The sequence below is a fragment of the Protopterus annectens genome, chromosome 13.part0 (genome assembly GCF_019279795.1).
Source record: "Protopterus annectens isolate FY-2018-M chromosome 13.part0, PAN1.0, whole genome shotgun sequence".
Lineage (NCBI taxonomy): Eukaryota > Metazoa > Chordata > Ceratodontiformes > Protopteridae > Protopterus > Protopterus annectens.
In genome coordinates, this window is record NC_056747.1 from 1,349,544,965 (window position 1) to 1,349,568,037 (window position 23,073).

The 23,073-nt window shown below is 39.5% G+C and overlaps 1 protein-coding gene across 5 annotated transcripts in view; it reads right to left on the minus strand.

Moving 5' to 3' along the window:
- CACNB1 (calcium voltage-gated channel auxiliary subunit beta 1) overlaps positions 1-23,073 on the minus strand; it is a 2,104,836-nt gene that overhangs the window by 1,506,862 nt on the left and 574,901 nt on the right. For all 5 annotated transcript variants that reach the window (XM_044055375.1, XM_044055374.1, XM_044055371.1 and 2 more), the window contains one exon: positions 19,143-19,229. In XM_044055375.1, coding sequence (XP_043911310.1) covers positions 19,143-19,229 — 87 coding nt within the window. The remainder of the gene's footprint in view (positions 1-19,142; positions 19,230-23,073) is intronic.

A 23,073-nucleotide genomic window follows, 5' to 3' on the forward strand; every position in this document is an offset into this window, starting at 1 on the left:
TCTTTTGTCTATTCGTGGCTGTTCTCATCCTAGGGGTGAGGTTACCGTACCACTTCTTTTGTCTATTTGTGGCTGTTCTCATCCTAGGGGTAAGGTTACCATACCACTTCTTTTGTCTGTTCGTGGCTGTTCTCATCCTAGGGGTGAGGTTACCATACCACTTCTTTTGTCTATTCGTGGCTGTTCTCATCCTAGGGGTGAGGTTACCGTACCACTTCTTTTGTCTATTTGTGGCTGTTCTCATCCTAGGGGTGAGGTTACCGTACCACTTCTTTTGTCTATTCGTGGCTGTTCTCATCCTAGGGGTAAGGTTACCATACCACTTCTTTTGTCTGTTCGTGGCTGTTCTCATCCTAGGGGTGAGGTTACCGTACCACTTCTTTTGCCTATTTGTGGCTGTTCTCATCCTAGGGGTGAGGTTACCGTACCACTTCTTTTGTCTATTCGTGGCTGTTCTCATCCTAGGGGTGAGGTTACCGTACCACTTCTTTTTCCCATTATCATGATCTAATTTATGCAAATCATCCTCTACCATTTTAACAAATGCATCCAAAAGTGGATGTAAAGGAGGCACATATATACTAGGTTTCTTGAACACTGCTCTTTCATTCTGCAAAACTTGGTTCACATAGTTCAGTTTAAGTTGAATATTATGACTAAACAATTTGGTGTCAGTTACTAAATCAGTGATAATGCTCTTAGCTGATGGTATAAAGGAAAGTCCCTTATTAAGAACCTCTATCTCATCTATAGTTAAAATGTACCGGAAAGATTCCAGACTAGTGTCTGGGAATTCTCTCCCACATTTTCAACTTCTATGGAGTCCATGTTAAGAGACCTTAGGTTATATAATATTGTTCAAATAGAAGAAATATAATTTCGAGTAAAATGAATACACCAAATGCTGGAAGATTTATTTAAGAGTGAAGTGATTGACTTAGAATTGTTTCAATTTTTTTCTACAGCCAATCCTTTAATCCCTATCATACAAGGATTACCCAAGGTTCACAAGAATCCCTTGGATCCCCTTAGGAGACCTATCGTGGCAGGGAGAGGATGGGTTACCGAACCACTGTCATTGTACTTAGAATAACATCTGAGACCTGTAGTAGAGAAATTTCCACATGTACTAAGGGATACAAAACAGTTCCTACTTGCTCAATATGATAAAGTGTCTGTAATATCAAGGGATTTATATTATAAGCTTGTAACTTTAGATGTTAAATCGCTATTTACAGTTATACCCAATCAAGAGAGAATTGAAAGTATAGCAAGATGTCTGAAAAATGATAATGCTTATACTACAGCACAGGTCGATTTAATATGTGCCCTATTAGACGTCATATTGGAAAACGATATCTTTTGGTTTAATGGAGCAACTTATGTTCGGAAGGATGGCATAGCTATAGGCACTTCTTGTGCCAACAGCTACACCAACCAGGTTATGGTGGATTGGGAGAAAGAGAAACTGTTTAAGTTGAATAGTTTCAAGAGACATGTAATTTTTTACACTCATTTTGTTGATGACCTGTTCCTTTTATGGACAGGAACAGATGATGAAGTATACAACTTTTTTGAGGAAATTAACTCCTTAACACAATTTTTGAGTTTTACAATGGAAAAGTCAGATGATTGGATTGCTTTCTTAGATGTTTACATTGAAAGATTACCTAAAGGACTTCTTAATACAGGTGTATACAGGAAAACATGTTATAAGAACTCTCTTCTGCATAGAGATAGTATGCACCCTAAGTTTGTATTCAAAAACACAATTAAGGGACAAGCCATACGTGCATCATGTTTGAATCCAACTAATGAGGGATTTGTACATGAACTGTCTGATTTACAAAATAGGTTAGTTCAGAGGTCTTATGACATAAATGAGGTAGCCATAAATATTGAGGGGGTACATGATCTGAGGGACAATATAGCACGTCCTTATTTTTCTAATCAGGATGGAACTGAGAATTTAATACCATTTAAATAAATTTGTGGGAACTCTAGGAGCTCCACAGTGAGGTTGTCCGTAAATTATACACAGGATATCGGTAGAGTAAGGGAAGTTTGTTCTAGAAACTGGGGAATTTTGATGGTTGATCCACAGTTGAAGGAGCTTGTAGGAGAGAAACCCCAATTTTTGTATAGAAATAGAATGAATTTACAAAGATTATTATGTTACCCCAGGAACTCTAGTGGGAGTGCTGAAGACCAGTTGGTGACAGGCACATTCCCATGTAATAGCTGTCATTTTTGTGAATTTTTGAATAGTAATTCATATTTTATACATCCGGTTACATCTAAATGTTATAGGTTTAATGTCAAGGCAACTTGCAGTACACAACATGTTATATATTTAGCTAAATGCACAGCCTGTCCTGCATTTTATGTAGGCAAAATGGACAGGCAGCTGCAAGAGAGGATTAGGGAATACCTATATAATATAAGGATACAATCTATGAATAATGCCCTCTCCAAACATGTTTTAGATACAACTGACCAACATTTTTTTAGGTTTCAAGTACTACAAGTAAATAAACCTAGCATTAGAGGTGGAGATGTATGGAATTATACTGAGAGACTTGAACTTTGGTGGATCATTAAGTTAAGGGCAGATCGCAGACCTGGACTTAATGACAAAATTCCAGTCAAACCTATCCTGAAAAATAGGAGGCTGATTGACAAATAAATGTGATGTTATGAAGGTATACTGATTAATTCATTAGTTATTTTATTATTTATTTTTAATTCACCCAACATTTTCAAATATTTTTACGTTTTTAGATATAAAGGGACAGGGATGTGGTGTTGATTTAGTGATATAAGTATTTTTGTCTGCAGTATTTTTTGTATGTATGACTCCTTTAATTTCATTAAAGGAAATTCCTCAAGCCACCTGCATGGAATATGCAGATGATTCTACACTAATATGTTCATCTAAGTCCATATCAGAACTACATTCCCTAACCCAAAACGTATTTAACTCAGTAGAGACATGGTTCTCAACACGCTGCCTCCTTCTCAATGCTAAAAAAAAAAACAAGCTCCTACTCTTCACACCCACCAACAAGTCTCCCCCCTTAGATTTCTCAGTCAGTTCCAATAATAACACCCTTATATCCCCTGACCCTACCACGAAACTGTTAGGAATAACTATTGACAATAACCTTAATTTTGATAGCCACATAAACCACACCATGAAGGCAGTCAACAGGAAAATAGGCTCCTTATATAGAATCGAATCTCTTAACTCTAACAGCTATAACTAAGATTGCTCACACACACTTAATTTTAACTCTTCTGTATGCCTCACCCATATACACAAACCTAAAGAAAAATAATCTCATCAAACTAGCTAATTCCTACAACAGCATAGCCGGATTTGCCACAGGCAGTCCCTTTCGAATTTACCACTGTCTTAACCTGCAGCACCTTGGCTGGCTTGAACTACAAAACAACCTAATATTCTCCCAACTCACCATTGCCCACACGATATTCTACCAACCTAACAGCTCTCCCATACTCTCCATCCTCATAATCCCCTACAAAAATCTAAATTCACTACGCTCATCTAACCAACTTCTAGTCACAATAAGTAAATCTAGGAACCTAGCTGGAGCCTCCCTGTTTTCTAATACAGAGGGTAAAAAATGGAACCTATTACCTAATGAACTAACGCTACTCTCTTCCTTACCTCTCTTTAAACAAAACCTCAAAAGACACCTATTAACAGATTGGTTATGCCATTGCAATAACCCTGACTAATCCTCTAATTTCTCCACACATATATCTTTCACCACACTTATTCCTACTTCACTGATTACCCCCTAGAAGCAGGCCTGATACTAATAAACACAACTTAACTTGCATTCTACACCTTATCTTGAAGTACTACAATTCTCTTTAATCTCACTGTAACTTCTCTTTACTATATCTAAATTCTATAATGTAAACGATTTGTTGACTTGTATGTGTTGTAATTTTTTTTTTGCAAATATTCATTATTTATGTAACAATTGTGATCTATTTGCTCTCAAAATTTGTAATGTTTATTTTAAGATTTTTAACATTGTAAACATTTGGAGCTTTTCTCCCTGGGCCTCTACTGAAAATGGAAATAAATCCAGTTAGACTAGCCCGGTCAGCCAATGTAAAATAAAATAAATAAATGAGGTCATATTTTTAATTATATATATGAAGTGCTATTTTAATGGTGATGTATTAAGGTCTGAGGAAGCCCGAAAGGGTAAAAGCACTTACCTACTTGTCCTACAATAAATTGCTTGGATTTTTATGAAGTGAAAATGTGTCAACGTGTTGGATTAATTATATTTAGATTCTTCTCCAGTTTTGGTGCTACTACAAATAACTGCGTATGTGGATTTATTTGATCAGCCTTGGGTTGCTCCTATACTTTTTGGTGTTGGTTTTACAAGTTTTTTTAAGTGATAGGAGCAATTACTCACTGGCTACAATTGTTTCATTTTTATTAAATAACATAATGCAACATAATAACATAACATAGCATAATTAGCGCATAAAATGATATTGTGACTCTATTTAGTTTACCTAAATGTTGTACTCAGCTCAAGGAATTCAACCTGTAGACTTTTTTGAGATGGTCACCAAAGCAATGGATGAGGGCAAAACCGTTCACACTGCCTACTAGACCTGGCCAAGGCATTTGACACAATACCCCACTCGGGCATTAATGAGAAACTCAAGAGGTTACGTAAAAACCTGTATGTCACCCGGTGGATAGCCAACTGGCTCACAGACAGGACCCAGAAAGTTAGAAATGGGGAGTCCACCTCTACAAAAAGGCCAGTCACTAGTGGAGTCCTTCAGGGATCAGTCCTTGGACCCCTCCTTTTTGGCGTTTACTTCTCAAAAGTCATGGCTAATGTCAGTGGTCTCTGGCTGACTAAATTTGCAGATGATTGCAAATTAGGAGCTGTCATTGAATCTCACACTGACACAAATGTTCTCCAGGAGGGGCTGACACAGACAAACAACTAGTGTCAGAGTCATGGACAAAAATTTAATGTCAAGAAATGCATAATAGTATCCTTTCAGAAGTCATACATCCCTGGTAACTATCATATTGACAACACATGCCTTAGAGTTGACCCAGTATTCAGGGACTTAGGGACACACATAGATAGTAATCTAGCATTTGATCATCACGTGTCTACAGTGGTGAGGAAATCATTCTATGTCGCGCAACTTATAAACAAAGGTATGGCATCTAAGTCCAAGGAAGTCATTGTTCCACTGTATTCAGCATTCATCAGACCTATCTGAGTACAATGCCTCCTTTGGTATATACCTAACCAGGCATATCCAAAAATTGGAATGTCCACAGAGGTTCTTCACTAAAAGAATACGGGGTATAAGTAATATGCCATATGCAGACAGCCTCAAGGTCTTATCCCTGTATTCTGTCTCCTACAGGCTTTTGATGGGAGATCTATGCCTGGCATACAGGGATTTGTCAGATCCCACTCTGATGGACCTCCTGCATATCCACAAAACAAACAGTACCATAATTACCAATTCTAAAGACTTAAACCTTGTCTGTGATATAAATAGGACCTGCTAGAGAGATAGGTATATATCACAGAGACTACCCCATCTATGGAAAAGGCTCCCCATCCATGTGAAGCAGAGGTCCTCTCTAACCCAATTCAAGTGCAACTTGGACAATTGGATGGGTAACAGGAAATCCATCCCTGGTTTGGCACCTATGTCTCTAATGGACAGAGGTATCCTGTAAATGGGTATCCTGTAAATGGTTCATCGACCAGGCCCATGCTTACACTTATTAAGAGCATCAGAACTTGTCAGAGATTTAGGATGCATGGCTAGGCTTAAAAAGCCTTTGTGGTTGTTAGCCTATTAAACACATATGAACCTATGAATAAAAGCTTTAATCATAAAATCAGTGCAGTGACAAGTACAGAAAAGTTCTGCTAGTGTTTGTAAGTTTTGTGAATATGTATTACAGCTGTTGCCACTTTAAGACTAGTGTACACTATTGCCATTTTAAGTGGGTGTGTGTTTTCTATAATACGTTGCATTTAGAGCCATTGGCCAGTGTGTTTGAGATGACTGAAATGCTAACAGTGTTTCTGTTGAGATGACACTTTGTACAGAGTAAAAGTTACCTATTTGACTAAAATACTGATGATTCTTGATGCCCCTGACCTGACCATCAACAATTACTGGGTAACCAAGGGTGAGCATCATGATGTGGTGCTGGGTAATCATGGGTCTACAGCATGATGTGGTGCTGGGTAATCATGGGTGTGCATCATGATGTGATGCTGGGTAATCACAGGTGTGCATCATGATGTGGTGCTGGGTAACCATGGGTGTACAGCACAATGTGGTACTGGTTACCATGGGAGTACATCATGTTGTGGTGCTGGGTTACCATGGGTGTGCATCATGATGTGGTGCTGGGTAACCACCATGGGTGTGCGTCATGATGTGGTGCTGGGTAACCATGGGAGTACATCATGTTGTGGTGCTGCATAACCATGGGTGTACAGCACAATGTGGTGCTGGGTAACCATGGGTGTACATCATGATGTGGTGCTGGGTAACCACCACGAGTGTGCATCATGATGTGTTGCTGAGTAACCATGGGTGTGCATCATGATGTGGGGCTGAGTAACCATAGGTGTGCATCACGATGTGCTGCTGTGTAGCCAAGGGTGAGCATCATGATGTGGTGCTGGGTAATCATGGGTCTACAGCATGATGTGGTGCTGGGTAATCATGGGTGTGCATCATGATGTGATGCTGGGTAATCACAGGTGTGCATCATGATGTGGTGCTGGGTAACCATGGGTGTACAGCACAATGTGGTACTGGTTACCATGGGAGTACATCATGTTGTGGTGCTGGGTTACCATGGGTGTGCATCATGATGTGGTGCTGGGTAACCACCATGGGTGTGCATCATGATGTGGTGCTGGGTAACCATGGGAGTACATCATGTTGTGGTGCTGCATAACCATGGGTGTACAGCACAATGTGGTGATGGTAACCATGGGTGTACATCATGATGTGGTGCTGGGTAACCATGGGTGTGCATCATGATGTGTTGCTGAGTAACCATGGGTGTGCATCATGATGTGATGCTGTGTAATCACAGGTGTGCATCATGATGTGGTGCTGGGTAACCATGGGTGTACAGCATGATGTGGTACTGGTTACCATGGGAGTACATCATGTTGTGGTGCTGGGTTACCATGGGTGTGCATCATGATGTGGTGCTGGGTAACCACCACGAGTGTGCATCATGATGTGTTGCTGAGTAACCATGGGTGTACATCATGATGTGGTGCTGGGTAACCATGGGTGTGCATCATGATGTGGTGCTGGGTAACCATGGGTGTACATCATGATGTGTTGCTGAGTAACCATGGGTGTGCATCATGATGTGGTGCTGGGTAACCATGGGTGTACATCATGATGTGGTGCTGGGTAATCATGGGTCTACAGCATGATGTGGTGCTGGGTAATCATGGGTGTGCATCATGATGTGGTGCAGGGTAACCACAGGTGTGCATCATGATGTGGTGCTGGGTAACCATGAGTGCGCATCATGATGTGATGCTGTGTAATCACAGGTGTTCATCATGATGTGGTGCGCATCATGACGTGGTGCTGGGTAACCATGGGTGTACAGCACGATGTGGTACTGGTTACCATGGGAGTACATCATGTTGTGGTGCTGGGTTACCGTGGGTGTGCATCATGATGTGGTGCTAGGTAACCACCACGAGTGTGCATCATGATGTGTTGCTGAGTAACCATGGGTGTGCATCATGATGTGGTGCCACAAGCAGGGTATTTGGGATGAAGGTTCAAAAAAAATACAACTTATAAAACCTTGCTACACCACCAAGGAATCCACTAGGTATGAATCGACAGTTTTAAAGACAATGAGCCATTTTTATCTCACAAATTAATAATTTAAGTGAAAATGATTTATTTATACAAAGCAAATAATAATTTTAAGCAAAATGGCACAATGTATCCAACCACAGCCATTTGACTTCCATGGATCCTGGAACCAAAGTTCTGATTTTTTAGAAAGGTAACCAAGATGAACAACAAAATCCAGGAAGATACCTTGTTACATACCAATGGACATGAGGTGAAGGCAACATAAAGCTCTTTTTTCATTGTACGGGGGTCTGAGTGTTACACCTGAGTCTTTGCCTAGTAAACTCAATGAATATTTTGTGCCAACAATAAATACAATACATGAAATGGCATCCTTCCACAGATGTGTGCAATTCAAGGTGACTGTGCAGACACTTTTATATGGTGATTGTATGAAACGGCTGAATTGGGGAGGGGGCTAATGGCATGAAGGATGAACAAATCATAGACAGTAAGATGCAAACATACAAATCAGATAATACTTCTTTTATGTTTGTCATGATGCATGTTAAGTCACTTTTTGCCTCTATTCCAAAAGAAGATGGTATAAATTCTGTCAGGCAAATTCTTGGTAGCTCATCAACAACTTATAATGTTTATATAAATACTTTATGTGTTTGAATTAGTGCTTGAGAAAAGGGCATTTTGCTGCCATCAAGTAATGGGTATTGCGATCAGTACCCCAATAGCTAACAAACATATATGCAAATCTTGTACTGCTTGATTGGGTATCTAAAGTTGCTTTTTTTACAAATGAAATATATAGCAAGTTTTTCTTTTTTATGTTAGATTTGTTGATGATATTTCTATGCTATGGGGTTCTGATGTAACTGAACTGGAACAATTTGTTAGCTATCTTAACACTACTACTTACTTCTTATTTAAGTTTTGATGTTAATGTTTCTAATAATGAAAATTTACTTTTTTAGATTTGTGTTTTTAAGGAATTTGAAAAAAAAATGTTAAGAAGAATTGCTACCTTCATCATTGGAGTTTAAAGTCTAATTATATTTCTAAGAATATTCTGAAGGGGCAAGTTTGTCGATTGTCCAGATTAACTACTAATGAGGCAGATTTCAGTACAGCTACTTTACTGATCTCTGATGATGTTTTTAGAATGTGTCTGTAATTTGAATATTTATATGACAGTAATATGCAGCCATATTTTAAAGTCACTGTAGAAGCCAGCATGCCTTATGTCCACAGTGGTGCAGCAGTTAGCATTGTTGCGTCACAGCAAGAGGTTCTCCCGTTCGATTCTCAGCTGGAGCGCCTTCTTTGTGGAGTCTGTATGTCCTCCCTGCGGTCAACTGCCGCTAAAGACATGGAGGTAGGTTCGAGTGCGTGCCTTCTTTGAAGGTTGGGCGTCGGGCTGGCAACTTGGCACTGTAAAAATCCACTGCCAATCATGAGCAGACTGGAGTTCCACTGTGGCGACCCCTAACCGGGAAAAGCCGAAAGACTTTTTAATTTTATCCCTTATGTCGTGATATGAAAATATCTTAAATCAAAACTGAATGATCTTAATGACGTCACAAGATATTAAGAAGATAGTGGGACCTGTTCATATATATGTTTTTAATAATAAATCAAATCTTAGAAGACAGGTGTGCTGTAAAATGCTATAAAGAGAAAAAATCAATGATTAGGAAAGGGACATGCCCATGTAGAAAATGCAACTACTGTCAACTTCTTCCAAACAAAGATTACTTTATGAACCCTGTGAGTCTTTATATTTAATTATGTACAAAATTTGCAGTATTTTATGTTGGCAAGGCCAACAGAAGGCTTAGAAATCGAGTAGCACAACATATATATGGTGCTAAACATGGGAACCTAAGTAATGCTGTAGCAAATCATGTTATGGAGATGGGTGCTTCACATTCGTTTAAATTTTGTGTTTTACAGTTGGTAAATAGTGGCATAGGAGAGGTCATATTATTAATAAAACAGCGTGTAAGAGGAACAGGACTGGATAACTAGATTAAATGCACTATTTTCACTGGATTTGAATTAAACTTTCCCATTAAAATTGATTGTACGTTTAAGGGGCTTACATCACTGATCATATGATTTAAATCATTTTACTTTTTTAAATTGTTTAAAACGTGAAAGCTTGTATTTGTGTTTTTGTATTTATTAAATATTTATTGCTGTGAGCTCTATTGTTTTATTTCTTACTTTATATTTGGTGTTTATATAAGTTGCATAATGTTGTAAATGTTTCTCATTTCTCTTTTCTCTACCTAACTGCACTTTATTTTAATTTTACGGTTCTTTATATAAATTGTTTAAGATCTCATGTTTATTAGCCTTGTTTTAGTACCCTATGTTCTTGTATAATAATTGATTACTTAGTTAAAATATAGGTTACTGATTCTTTAAACTCTGTTATCTAGTGTTTGTGTCATGTTGTGTTGTCAACTCTAATCAAATATTGTTGAACTGTATGTTTTACGTGGAGTTTTTCTCCCTGGGCTTCCACTGAAAAAGGACATGTGTCTAGTCAGACTTTCCCGGTAATCAAATGTCAAAAGAAATGTAAAACAAATAAATAAATAAATTCCAGAATCCCAAACAAATGAGTCAACTCTTAGAGACATAATATCCATGTTGTAGTTTCACTGGGTACATGACTTCCCAAAGGATATGATAATGCATTTTTTGGCATTTACTTTCAGTCCGTGATTTTGAAATCAGTTATTTGTTTGGAACAAACCTTCCACCAGGATGGCTAAGTCATTTGGAGATTCAATGACTGCTTCTAGCTTGCAGTCATCTGCAAACTTCACCAGCCAGAGACCTTTGGTATGTTCTTTTTGAAGTGTTGGCTTTACTTGTGATATATATAGAAGAAAAAAGAGGGTCTCAGATAATGGATGCCCTGAAGGCATGGAAAACAAGGCATATGCCTCCCTTCAAGAGTCTACATGACATTGAGTATAGGGACAGTGACTTCTCCCTTTACTGATAACTAACAATTTTGAGGCCTAAAAATCTTTTTGTTAGGAGCCTCTGTGGTCTTCTGCATTTTTTTATATGTATACTGAAATACACACCAACTCCTGCATTATATTCTGTAATAGAATTAGTCGGGCAGCTTACATGAAAGAGTAACTTCTTTGGTTTTGGATGAAATGCACTTGGTGATTAATTAAATTATACAAAAGAACTTTCTGACTATGGTAAGTACATGGTGATTAAAGGAGAGGAAGCCATCTGCCCAGGTGCCCAGGTCTCTGACGACAGGCTCATTGGAGAGTGGGGTGTAATTGATGCAGTAGGTAGTAGAAATTTGTTTTCCAGGGGAGATGATACCACATTAATTAGCATTTAGTTTGAGTCTTTTCTTAGTGCATCATGTGTTAACATGTGATAGTTCCACTTAAAGGCAGTCTGTATCATTTGTTGATTTGCCAACTACACTCAACTCACAATCATAGAAAAACTTAGTCAGTCGGAGATCCTTACTGTCAGTGTTGAGAACAGAGAAATAAATGCCAAAAGTAGGGGGTCCAATATGAACCCCTGGAAGTTGCCTTAACTGATGAGGCATCACCAACCCTAACCACGTGTTCTCTCCATGAACCTATGTGCAATTTATCACATGGCATAGGGATCTATGTTTAAGGCTAGTAGCTTGCTTACAATTTCATCTTGTGGCATGGTATCAAATGCTGTTGCTAGAAACAGGAAGGCAGTGTGAACAGTCTGACCATTGTCCATTGCCTGTGTAACTTTTTCAAAGACGTTTACAAGACTGAGGAGGCATGACTTATCCTTCACAAATGTGACTTGCTGCAGGTTATGCTGGATTAAATTCTTAAAGTCCTTGTTTTTGAAGTCAGTAATGATGTAATTATATTGCACTCCATTGCTTTACAGACAAAACTAGTAAAGCTTATGGCTGCTTGAGTAAGTGGTGGGGTTACTCTTATGGAAGGGAATCACCACTACAATGTACCACTGATCGAGAACATAGCCTGTGGCAAGGTTTAGGTTGAAAACTTAAAGAAAGAATCAGAAATGGCCTACTTGACACTGTTTAGAAAGCAACTTGGAATGTTGTCTGGACCCAGTGAAGAAGTGTTTTGGTCTTGGAGAGCACTTTAAGGATATGGTCCTTGGGAAAAGTGGGTGGTGGCTGTTATTTGTTTCAGGTGGGGGATAGTTTCAAGGGAAAACTTTGCAGCAAACGTGTTAGCCAGTATATTGATGATGTCATTAGGATTTGAATAGGAAGTGTCATTACACATTCTGAATAGTAATGTGAATTATTCCTTAGTTTTCCAGTAGCTGAAGAAGGACTTAAAATTATCCTTAGCCTCAGAAGCAAGCGTACATTCATGGAAAGCTTCGGTAGTTTTAATACCAGCTTTCAATTTCTTGGTGAGACATTTACTTTCTTATTGTGATGCGAGGTTCTGGCCTTACAAGGTGATCTAAGCATTTTTCCCTTCTGTTGTAAAGTTGACATATCTGATGAACACTGGGGTGGTTTCTTATTTCTTATTGTATTTAGTCCTGGTAGGGACAGCCCTATCAATGCATTTATTCAAATAAAAAAAAAATCTCCATGACAAAGCTGGCTACATATCACAGTTCTATTTTGGGGTTAAGCCAAGAGAATTTTGCAATTTCATAGTACAAAAGTCTCTAAAGAGGGTTGTATTGGTAACCATGGGAGAGGATGTTCTGAGGGTAAAGGCAATGAGTTGGTGATCAAACATAACAAGCGAGATACCAAGCATGGACAGGGCACAGGCCAGATTGGAATTTGTAAAAACTAGGTCCAGGATATTAGTGCCCCTGATGGGGTTATAGACAATTTGATCCAGGAGATTCTCATTCATCCAAACTAAGAAATGTTGTGCTTACCCAAACTGGCTTAGGGATAGAACGAACATGGTCAGAATTGCAGGTGCCATGTCAGACTCTAAACCAGTTACAAGTGGCATCCCACAAGGCTCAGTCCTGGGACCTCTCTTGTTTGGTATATATTTCTCTGAGGTACAGGCTAACACAGGAGGACTATGGCTGACAAAGTTTGCAGATGACTGCAAACTGGGGGCCATAATCGACTCGCCGGCTGACACAAGCATCCTCCAAAAAGGTCTCACAGAGACAGATAACTGGTGCCAGAGCCATGGTCTAAAGCTAAACGCCAAAAAGTGCATAGTCATCCCCTTTGGAAAAAACAAAGTGCCCACAAATTACCACATAGGTGGTAATCCATTAAGTACGGAAGTAGTAATTAGGGATTTGGGGACCCAAGTAGATTGCAAGCTCTCCTTTGACAATCACATTGCCAAAGTGGTTAGAAAGACCTTCTATATAGCCCACCTTATCACGAAGGGGTTCACATCTAGATCAAGAGAGGTCATTGTGGCCCTCTACTCATCACTCATCAGGCCCATAATTGAATACAATGCCCCATTTGGGATGTACCTTACCCGACACCTGCTACAACTAGAAAGACCCTAAAAGTACCTCACCAAGAGGATCAAGGGACTCAAACAGATGCCCTACGCAGTTAGGCTAAAGAAACTCCAGCTCTACTCAGTTGCTTACCGCCTACTCAGAGGCGATCTGTGCCTGATGTATAAAGCCATGTCCAACCCAGAATTAATGGACATGCGCCACCTCAAGAAATCCAAATCCATGAGAACTACACGCTCCAGTGACTTAAACCTCAGCAAAGAAATAAATAGAACATGCCTGAGGGACAGATTCATATCCCAGAGGCTCCCCTCACTCTGGAACAAAATCCCAATCCATGTCAGACAGAGCCCCTCAATGACCCTCTTCAAGAAGAATCTTAACGTTTGGATGGGCGATCGTAAATTTACCCCTGGGATCTCTTCTGTATCACTGCTAGACAGAGGCACGGTAAACTAACCTTAAAGGGGCTATCTTCTGTGACCTACTATACAGAGGCACAGTCAACTAATTTAAGAAGGGTGGCGAAAGCCAAACACACTCTGGCTAAGCTTGTAAATGCCCTAGGGCAGATAGCCTAGTATCAACCTATGAACCTATTAAAGGTATCCATACCCCAGAAGGCTAGTTGAAGTCACTGAGAATTAGAGATCCATCTCTAATAAGGATGTTTCCAAGGAACGTAAAGTGGACTTATAACAAGCTATAAGCTGAAGGTCCAACTTGGAGGATCACTGAGTATCTCTTTGGAAGGGATAAAAACCGAGACACTGCCACCATTTCTCCTGGGATTCAAAGCATGACAGGTATTGAACCCAGGCACAGAGTGGTTGCACTCATTGCATTTGAACCATGTCTCATTGACTGTACAGACATGGACTCATTCCACATGCAGAAGTACTTTCCAGAGCAGGCCGTTTGTTATTTAGACTCCTAGTACTGAGAAAGGCCACCTTGAAGTTGTCTGATTTAGGATATGATTTGTTGGTCAGGATTTCATTAGATGAACTCTGCCTGAAAAAGACACAATAGGGGTAAGAGATGTTTTGGTCAGTATGTGGAATCTCTTGAATGAGAGGAGTGGACCATCCTTGGCAAATCAAATAGTATTGTTGATCATCTCATCCTTGGGGGACATGCACTGGACTCCCCCAGAATAACTCCATCTACTTAGCCAATTGTTGAAACCAAGTATCTTTTCTTTGAACCCAGAAATTTTTGTTGAGGGAAGGCTATCACCCTTAATGGGTGCATAAGTACCACAAGTTCCAGTACATCCCCTTAATGTGTGCATAAGTACCACAAGTTCCAGTACATCCCCTTAATGTGTGCATAAGTACCACAAGTTCCAGTACTTCCCCTTAATGGATGCATAAGTAAAACAAGCTCCAGTACATTCCCTTAATGGATGCATAGGTACCACGTGCTCCAGTACATCCCTCTGCATGTCTTTTATGAGTTTTCATGTCTGATCGTGATATCACTTATGATCAGAGTCTTAACCTTAATAAATGCATAAGTACCACAAGCTCCAGTACATCTCCTTAATGGATGCATAAGTACCACATGCTCCAGTACGTCCCCTTAATGGATGCATAAGTACCACATGCTCCAGTACGTCCCCTTAATGGATGCATAAGTACCACAAGCACCAGTACGTCCCCTTAATGGATGCATAAGTACCACAAGCACCAGTACGTCCCCTTAATGGATGCATAAGTACCACAAGCTCCAGTACATCTCCTTAATGGATGCATAAGTACCACATGCTCCAGTATGTCCCCTTAATGGATGCATAAGTACCACATGCTCCAGTACGTCCCCTTAATGGATGCATAAGTACCACAAGCACCAGTACGTCCCCTTAATGGATGCATAAGTACCACAAGCTCCAGTACGTCCCCTTAATAGATGCCTAAGTACCACAAGCACCAGTACGTCCCCTTAATGGATGCATAAGTACCACATGCTCCAGTACGTCCCTCTGCATGTCTTTTATGAGTTTTCATGTCTGATCGTTCACTCCAGCATGAACTGAGATCATGTCATACGTATACTTACTGGAAGAGAGGGGTTTTAATCGTCCTGAACTATAGCAATTCTGGCTCCTGAGAGATAGCTAACTGTAGCTGGGTCCTTCTTCAGCCGGTGAGTATGGAATTGGTGGGCCTAATGATGGCATCAAGAATTATTAGGATGTTTCCAGAAGTGGATTTAATCTTGTTGGGCTCAGGGGTGTTGTGCTGTTTATGACATGATGATGCCAAAGGGTGCATGCAGTAGATGTATGGGGGCGGGGCTTGTTGATGCCTAGTCTTACGAGTTTTAGAAGGCTTAGGTAGTGATTTCCAAGCGGCATGTGCGTATCAGTATTTTGTGCTAATAGTAGAGGAGGGTGCATTTGTATGGGTGGGGGTGAAACAGTATAATGCTCACTGCATGCATAAGATTTCAAGAAGGCTGACTCAAGATCAGCAACATATTTACACCGACGGTAGATGAAATTAATTTTGGCTGAGCAACAGTTCATTGTTATTAATCATGTGGCAGTTAGTACATTGGCTTAGGACACCAAGTGATAGCAGGCTAGCAATAGAAGGGAAGGTAGATCACTGTCTCCATGATGGTCAGTTCTATTATTTATAGAATCTTGGGGGAAAAAAAAGTGGGTAGGAAGGAGGTAGAGAGATTCTGCAGTCAAACTGAGCCCATAAGAAATAGCAACATGCAGACCTGTGCTGTGCATGTCCACACAGTTCTGTTCAGATCAGTGCAAATTATTAAAGCTCAGGGCTGACTGGTGCCAGTCACCCATGAGAGGAAGGAAGAAGAATCTTTTGTACTGATGACAATGGAAAAACTTCACTTGTGCACATCTGCAACAACAACAGCAGCAGTGAGCACAGCACAGCCAATCACATTGAAAAGTAAAGACCAATGAAAAAACAGATGGAATCCAATCACTTTGTGCTAGACGAGCAGAAAAGCAGCAATCAATGTAATCTCACTACACAGTCACCAGTTCTTCAAGATGCCCCCCACACCAGGCCTGTACCAAGCCAGATCCAAGCAATGCAAGTAATAGAATTAATTGGAAAAAAGAAGTCAAAACAGCAAAAATTCAGAAGAATTAGCTGAACAAAATGTAAGTGCTGTTCAAATAATGTAGAAAAAAATTGCAAAACTAACTTCTGTGAGTTACTTATGAAGTAGGAAATATTCAACACAGCTTTTGTCATGTTTTAGCAGGAATAACTGCTGTAGCTTCCTGAAGCCTTTGTGTATCCATTCAAACTCCACATGCAGTGATATCTCGCCACTACCTACCTGCATATTCCACATGCAGTGAAATCACACCACTCCCTACCTGCATGTTCCACATGCAGCGATATCTCGCCACTTCCTACCCACATGTTCCACATGCAGTAATATCTCACCACTCCCTACCCACATGTTCCACATGCAGTGATATCTTGCCACTCCCTACCTGCATGTTCCACATGCAGTGATATCTCACCACTCCCTACCCACATGTTCAACATGCAGTGATATCTTGCCACTCCCTACCTGCATGTTCCACATGCAGTGATATCTCACCACTCCCTACCCACATGTTCCACATGCAGTGATATCTTGCCACTTCCTACTCACATGTTCCACATGCAGTAATATCTTGCCACTCCCTACCTGCAAGTTCCACATACAGTGATATCTCTCCACTCCCTACCTGCATGCTCCACATGCAGCAATATCTCTTTACTTCCTACCTGCAATGCATCACTCCATGTACCACCCACATGGTCCTTCTAAAGCGTATGGCATGTTTTATACTTATAAGATTTGTACACAGGTTTATTATCTTTTGTAGCCTTTTATATTATGTGCCCCTTTATGTAAAATTAAAAATCTTTGATTTGGAAGTTTTTATCATGACTTGCAATTTTTGCGTGTGCTTTTTTAAAATTATTTTAAAGGAACTGACAGGTACATCTAGAAATTACAGTTCCTTTAAAATAAATAACATTTTAAAATTAATTTTTGTACTTCATATATGATAAAACATGTAATTAATGAAACTATTTTAATGAATTACTTTTGGACAATGCTGTTAACTTCAAGAATCAGATGACACCATGTTTTAAAGTGTTTAAGGTTCCTTGATATAATGTTTTGACAAAAAGCAAAGAACAGAACTATCAGCACAGCAGTATTGAACAAAAATTACTTATTTTCTACAGAAATTACATCACATGTATAGCAGTGCATCATACAAAAGGAACCAGTTCACTGGAATGAACAGCAATAGAGATAAACACAACATAAAACTGGCTGTGCTCTTTAACAAACAGCAAAATGCATTATTCAGCAACCAAAAATGAATAAATAAATGAACAGGCAACTAAGATATTCTCTGCATTCTGGAAAACAGTGAAAAGTGAAAACCTCAAAAATTAGTAGCAGAAAAGTCGCTCATGGTGACTTCGTATTTTATATTCCTGTAAGTTCAACTCGACTGTTCCTGGAAATGGTGCTGTACCATTGCAGAACAGAGAAGCTAACCAGAGTGCACACATGCAAACTTTGACAGCTGTATTTCAAATTCTAATGTTTTATAAATTGTACTTTTCAGTATCATCACTGATTTAGTAAAAATCAGCTACCCTTACAGGGTGCACTCAAGTCATTCTAGTGATTTATCACAGAAAACATTTTCTCCTATGGCTGAACTGACATCTGTGATTCATAAATAAAGACTACCTTGTGGGCTGACATCTTGTTTAGAGATACCTGGACAGTTACCTATCTCATGTCAAATACGTGGTCACCACAGGGATGGTTCACAGCACATCCTTTGCAGAATAAAGCTTGGCATGTGCCAAAGCCAGACAGGTCAGCCATTTTGTGTGGAAAGCTGTACAGATCAGAGACTAAAAAAGATTAACTGACCACATTCTGACTTACAAAATCTCAAAACTAAAAGACTTAAAACTGTGTTCTGAAATATTAAAAAGGCACCTACAAAAAATTACAAACCCCACTGAGGAGAGCCTTGTATTCCTTCACCATTTTGCATAACTTATATATCAATCCAAGGTCACAGCAGCATACATTTTTTTAGTCTCTGTAAAATGCAGTTAAGACTTTATCCTTCTGTAACACATCCAAGATGAAAACACCATGATTTCCTATGATGGTGCACTTATATGATTGTAGGAGTCCAGTGTTACTAACTGTTCCTTTCATCATCTGAACAACTGCACTGGGTCAAAAGCATGACAAATGGAAAATGCCCAGGCATTCTGCAGTAAAACCATGTTCTAACTTTCCCTAAATAATGCAGAAATATGAGCCAGTATAATGGAAACATCATAAGATGATAAGTAAAATAAATAAAAAATAAGAATCTATGACACTGTTGTATTTTTTGTAAATACATATAAGTTTTCTGCATTATTTGCAGGCTCAGACTGTCAAGCAAAACGTCATCTTTTAGAAACAAATGTCTCACTCTGGGGACTAAAAATAATATTAGCCACAATAAATGCAAAAATGCAGCCTATCTGCAACTTCAACAGAAAAATAAGCTATTATTTCACAAAAAGCTGACTTTGTGAGGGTACACTGCAGATGTTTACCAGTCTATACATTTTCAAACCTTATAAACATATGCGTCCTGCTACTGTAAAGCTGCTGTTGCATTTTTTCTTTTTCTTTTTCAAGTCATGGAATACATGTTGGTTGCTTACCTGCCGAACAAAGCTGTTGGAGGTGGTGTCAGAAGAAGTGCTTCCATCAGAACGTTTGAAGCGTCCCTTTCTCTTGGCATACTTTCCCTGCAAGAGAGCAAATAAACAGCCTCAGGTATTTACATATATATGTCTGTGTGTTTGTGTGTGTGTGTATGTGTGTGTGTGTGTGTGTGTGTGTGTGTGTGTGTGTGTGTATGTGTATAGAGTACATGCTGGTGGATGGAATATATAGACATTCCACAGTAACACAAAACCAAAAGCAGTGATGCACCATATGCAACAATAAACCATGAAATTGAAAAAAAAAGAATTGTTTTTTCAGTGGGCAGTCCTGCCTGCATCATATACTAATGTATTAGTTGCACAATCGTAGGAAGTGAAAACACCCAGAGAAGGGAAGTTTTGTTTCTTCAAAAGTGTGACACACCAAGCAAACAAACAAAAAAAGATTACATACATCAAACAACAAAAATCAAATTACATTAACACCTCAAACACTAAAGCCTGTAAGATCATGCTGCTGAAGCAAAACATTTCAAATAATGAAACTTTGTATAAAGCAGGTATCAAACAAAGTAATTGAGTAATAGTGGATCTGATACCAGCACACCCAGCTAAGTAAGAAGTTATCCCCTTTAGCTATATGCATATTTTACGTGTATATGTCTATCCCCATTGTACAGAATGCAACAGATCTGCGCTGCTATGTCTCATAAAAATGTAAATGTGTGTGTGTGTGTGTGTGTGTGTGTGTGTGTGTGTGTGTGTGCGCGCGCGCGTGTGTCCGCATGTGCACTCATGCAGATGCAAGAAGAGTGAATATAATCTGACTTAAAAAAAACAACATGGCAGTGACTTCTAGATGAAAGGAAAATGGCTTTAATAACAGACAGTTCAGGACTTGCTTGCTTTTGGAAACCTCTGATGGTCCACAAGCAGTGATATCAGCATAAACTGCTGAAGGTACTGGAATCATATCCCAATTAAAGGGTTAAATATTTACTGCATATTTCTTGATTTAAAATAATATCTTTTCATGTGTGTGTGTGTGTGTGTGTGTGTATGTGTGTGTGTGTGTGTGTGTGTGTGTGTGTGTGTGTGTGTGTGTGCATGTGTAATTAGATCTTGCATATATAAAAATGCACCTATACAAAAAGACAGAGTACATTCAAATATAGAATCATTTCATTGCACATGCCTATGTTTATTTAAAATGAGTCCATTTAAAAGCTGAACGTTCTAGATTACATAACTGCAGCATCTTCTGTACGAAAATTAACTTTGTCACCTGATTATACATGACAATGTATGTACAGCGCTGGAATTCTAATGGTGTGTGCAAGAGATGCCTTTATGATCAGTTATGACAGCATATAGAACATTTATACATGACTAGTCCTGATTGGCTAATGATGATTTCATGCCTTGTAGCACTGAACTCTATAATCCGGGGTGGCAAATTATGATAATAACCACTCTAGAGCTGGCAGGCAGTCATAAATAATGATTAATTACATGCTGTTCAAAACAGAAACAAAACACATTCTCTCTCTGTCTCTTTTCTCAAACACACACACACACACACACACACACACACACACACACACACACACACACACACGCACACACACAATGCAGCACTGTGACAAATTACTTTATCCACTGAAGTATTAGTGAACGACGAAGGCCTGTAACAGCGGTATTACCAGCATTCATTGAAAAATCATGCAACCAAACTAAAACAAACTTTACACTGAAAAGGACTGTCATATGTAGTTCTGCAAAGTAAGCTCTGCTGAATGTTATCAGGAGCACATAGAAGACAAAGTGTAAGAATTAAATTCTTGCAGAGAGTTACGATGGAGTAAGAAATATGGGAGTTCAAGAAATTTGAGATTTCAAGAACTATTCCTCTTAGCAAACCTAGTATTTCATATGACCCAGATATTTCTTGAAAGTATTATTCTAAATTTTCATCTATCAAAAAATTGTAGGCTTCATGGTTTTCAATCAGAGGACTATATACAAGAGTCAACATGTTTCTTAGACTACAATCAAGCATCCCTATCAACAACTAGACTCTTATTTTGTGATGTGAGAATGTCAGAATCTGCAGACTACAGAGCTGTACGTACTGAGCAGTTCTGGTGGCACCACTGCACTGTACTGAAGGGGTTTGATGGCAGCACTGTAATGCGCTGAGCAGGTTTGGGCACACATCTGTACTGTACTAATGGGGTTTGGGGCACATCTGTACTGTACTGAGTGGGTTTGGGGGCACATCTGTACTGTACCAGTGGGGTTTGGGAGCACATCTGTACTGTACTGAGTGGGTTTGGGGATACATCTATACGGTACTGATAGAGTTTGGGGGCACAAGTATATTGAACTGAGCAGGTTTGGGGGCAGAGGTGTACTACGCTGAATGAGTCTGGAGGCATATGTGTACCTCCTTGAGTGGGTTTGAGTCTATGCATATATCACACTTACTGGGTTTAGGGCACAAGTGGTTGCAATGAGTGGGTTTACTGACTGGGATATGTTGTTCACCTTACTTCTTTTACAAGCCCTTAGGACATAGTTGCACCAGGCACAACAGATGTCCTAGCATATCTTGATTTAGACAAGTACACTATCAGAGCCTGCCTCCAAATGCTATCTTGCTTCCACTATATTACCTTGAAGAACACCTAGATGGAACTTCAACTGGACAAAAATAACCATAATTTTGTACAGATGACAGAAATGGAAAAAGATGTTTGCCCTTCACATGAGGACTTTGCCTTCAGACCTCCTTATTTAAATATACGAACTGGATAGTTAGACAAGCATAGGAAAAATTCAAAACACAGTGGAAAATTGCCATCTGTCTAATAGAAACAGTTCAGGAATGATTTCCTATTGCAATCACCGTCAATGAGTTGCATCTTATCGAGTTATGGTCACTAAGTTGTAATGTCGCTGCCACTAAAGTAAATCTAGAAGACGTAGCCTTAAGTTTATATATAAGAGGAAAAGGAATGGGGTTTTAAACGCGATTCCTGTTCACAAGTGATTCTAACACGATTCTGTACAATGTATTCATATAGCATTCGCAATGCTGGATAAATACAGTATCTTGCTGTTTTATTCAGTGTTCTACAAGAAATTTTCCTGTCTCCTTGGCACAGAGGAATAGAACCCTTACTGTACTCCAGGTGTCCAGGGTTCAAATAGTGGCATCATCCCAGGGGGAGGGGAGGAGAGGGTTATGGATGCTTGGGGATGCACATGGAGAAGTTGTAATTTCTCCGGTGGAGACCAGGGAGACCACTTTCCATACTTGAGGTGGGGCTGCCTACTGGCAATGTCCCTTGGTGAAGTGAAGGATAACCAGTGCAGACAGCCCATTGAAAGTGCAGTAAGGTTTAAGCAGAAAACTATCAAACCACCCCGATGGTTGCTTGAATGACAGTCTCATTTGGTCAACCCTTACTCAAGTGATAGGAATGTATGGGCCAATTGGTCATAAGGAGGGCTGATGGCTGCCAGACAGTAGTGGCAAAGAGTAGAAAAAATGTTCTATATGAATGTTTTAGTGCTCTGCCCATCTTATCTTGCTTTGTTTTGTTTCTCCGTACTAGGCTGAGTCTAAAACTAGTCCACCTGAATCAGCACCCTATCCGAGGTGTTAAATTTAAATAAATAAATAACATAAAAAAGTGTATGAACCATCATCATCATTGTGCCTCTCCCCCTAATATGGCTCAGAGCCCCATAGGGTCTATCTTTTACTTAGTTATTTGCTTGTTGAGTGAATTTTCCCCATTAGGCATAGCGTACTTAAAAAAAGACGAAAGTTACTGACTAGGGGCAGTTTAACCAGGACTCTGAGGAAAGTCACTACTCTTTTTTGTCTTCTGGACTGATAGTGCAGCAGATAATTGTG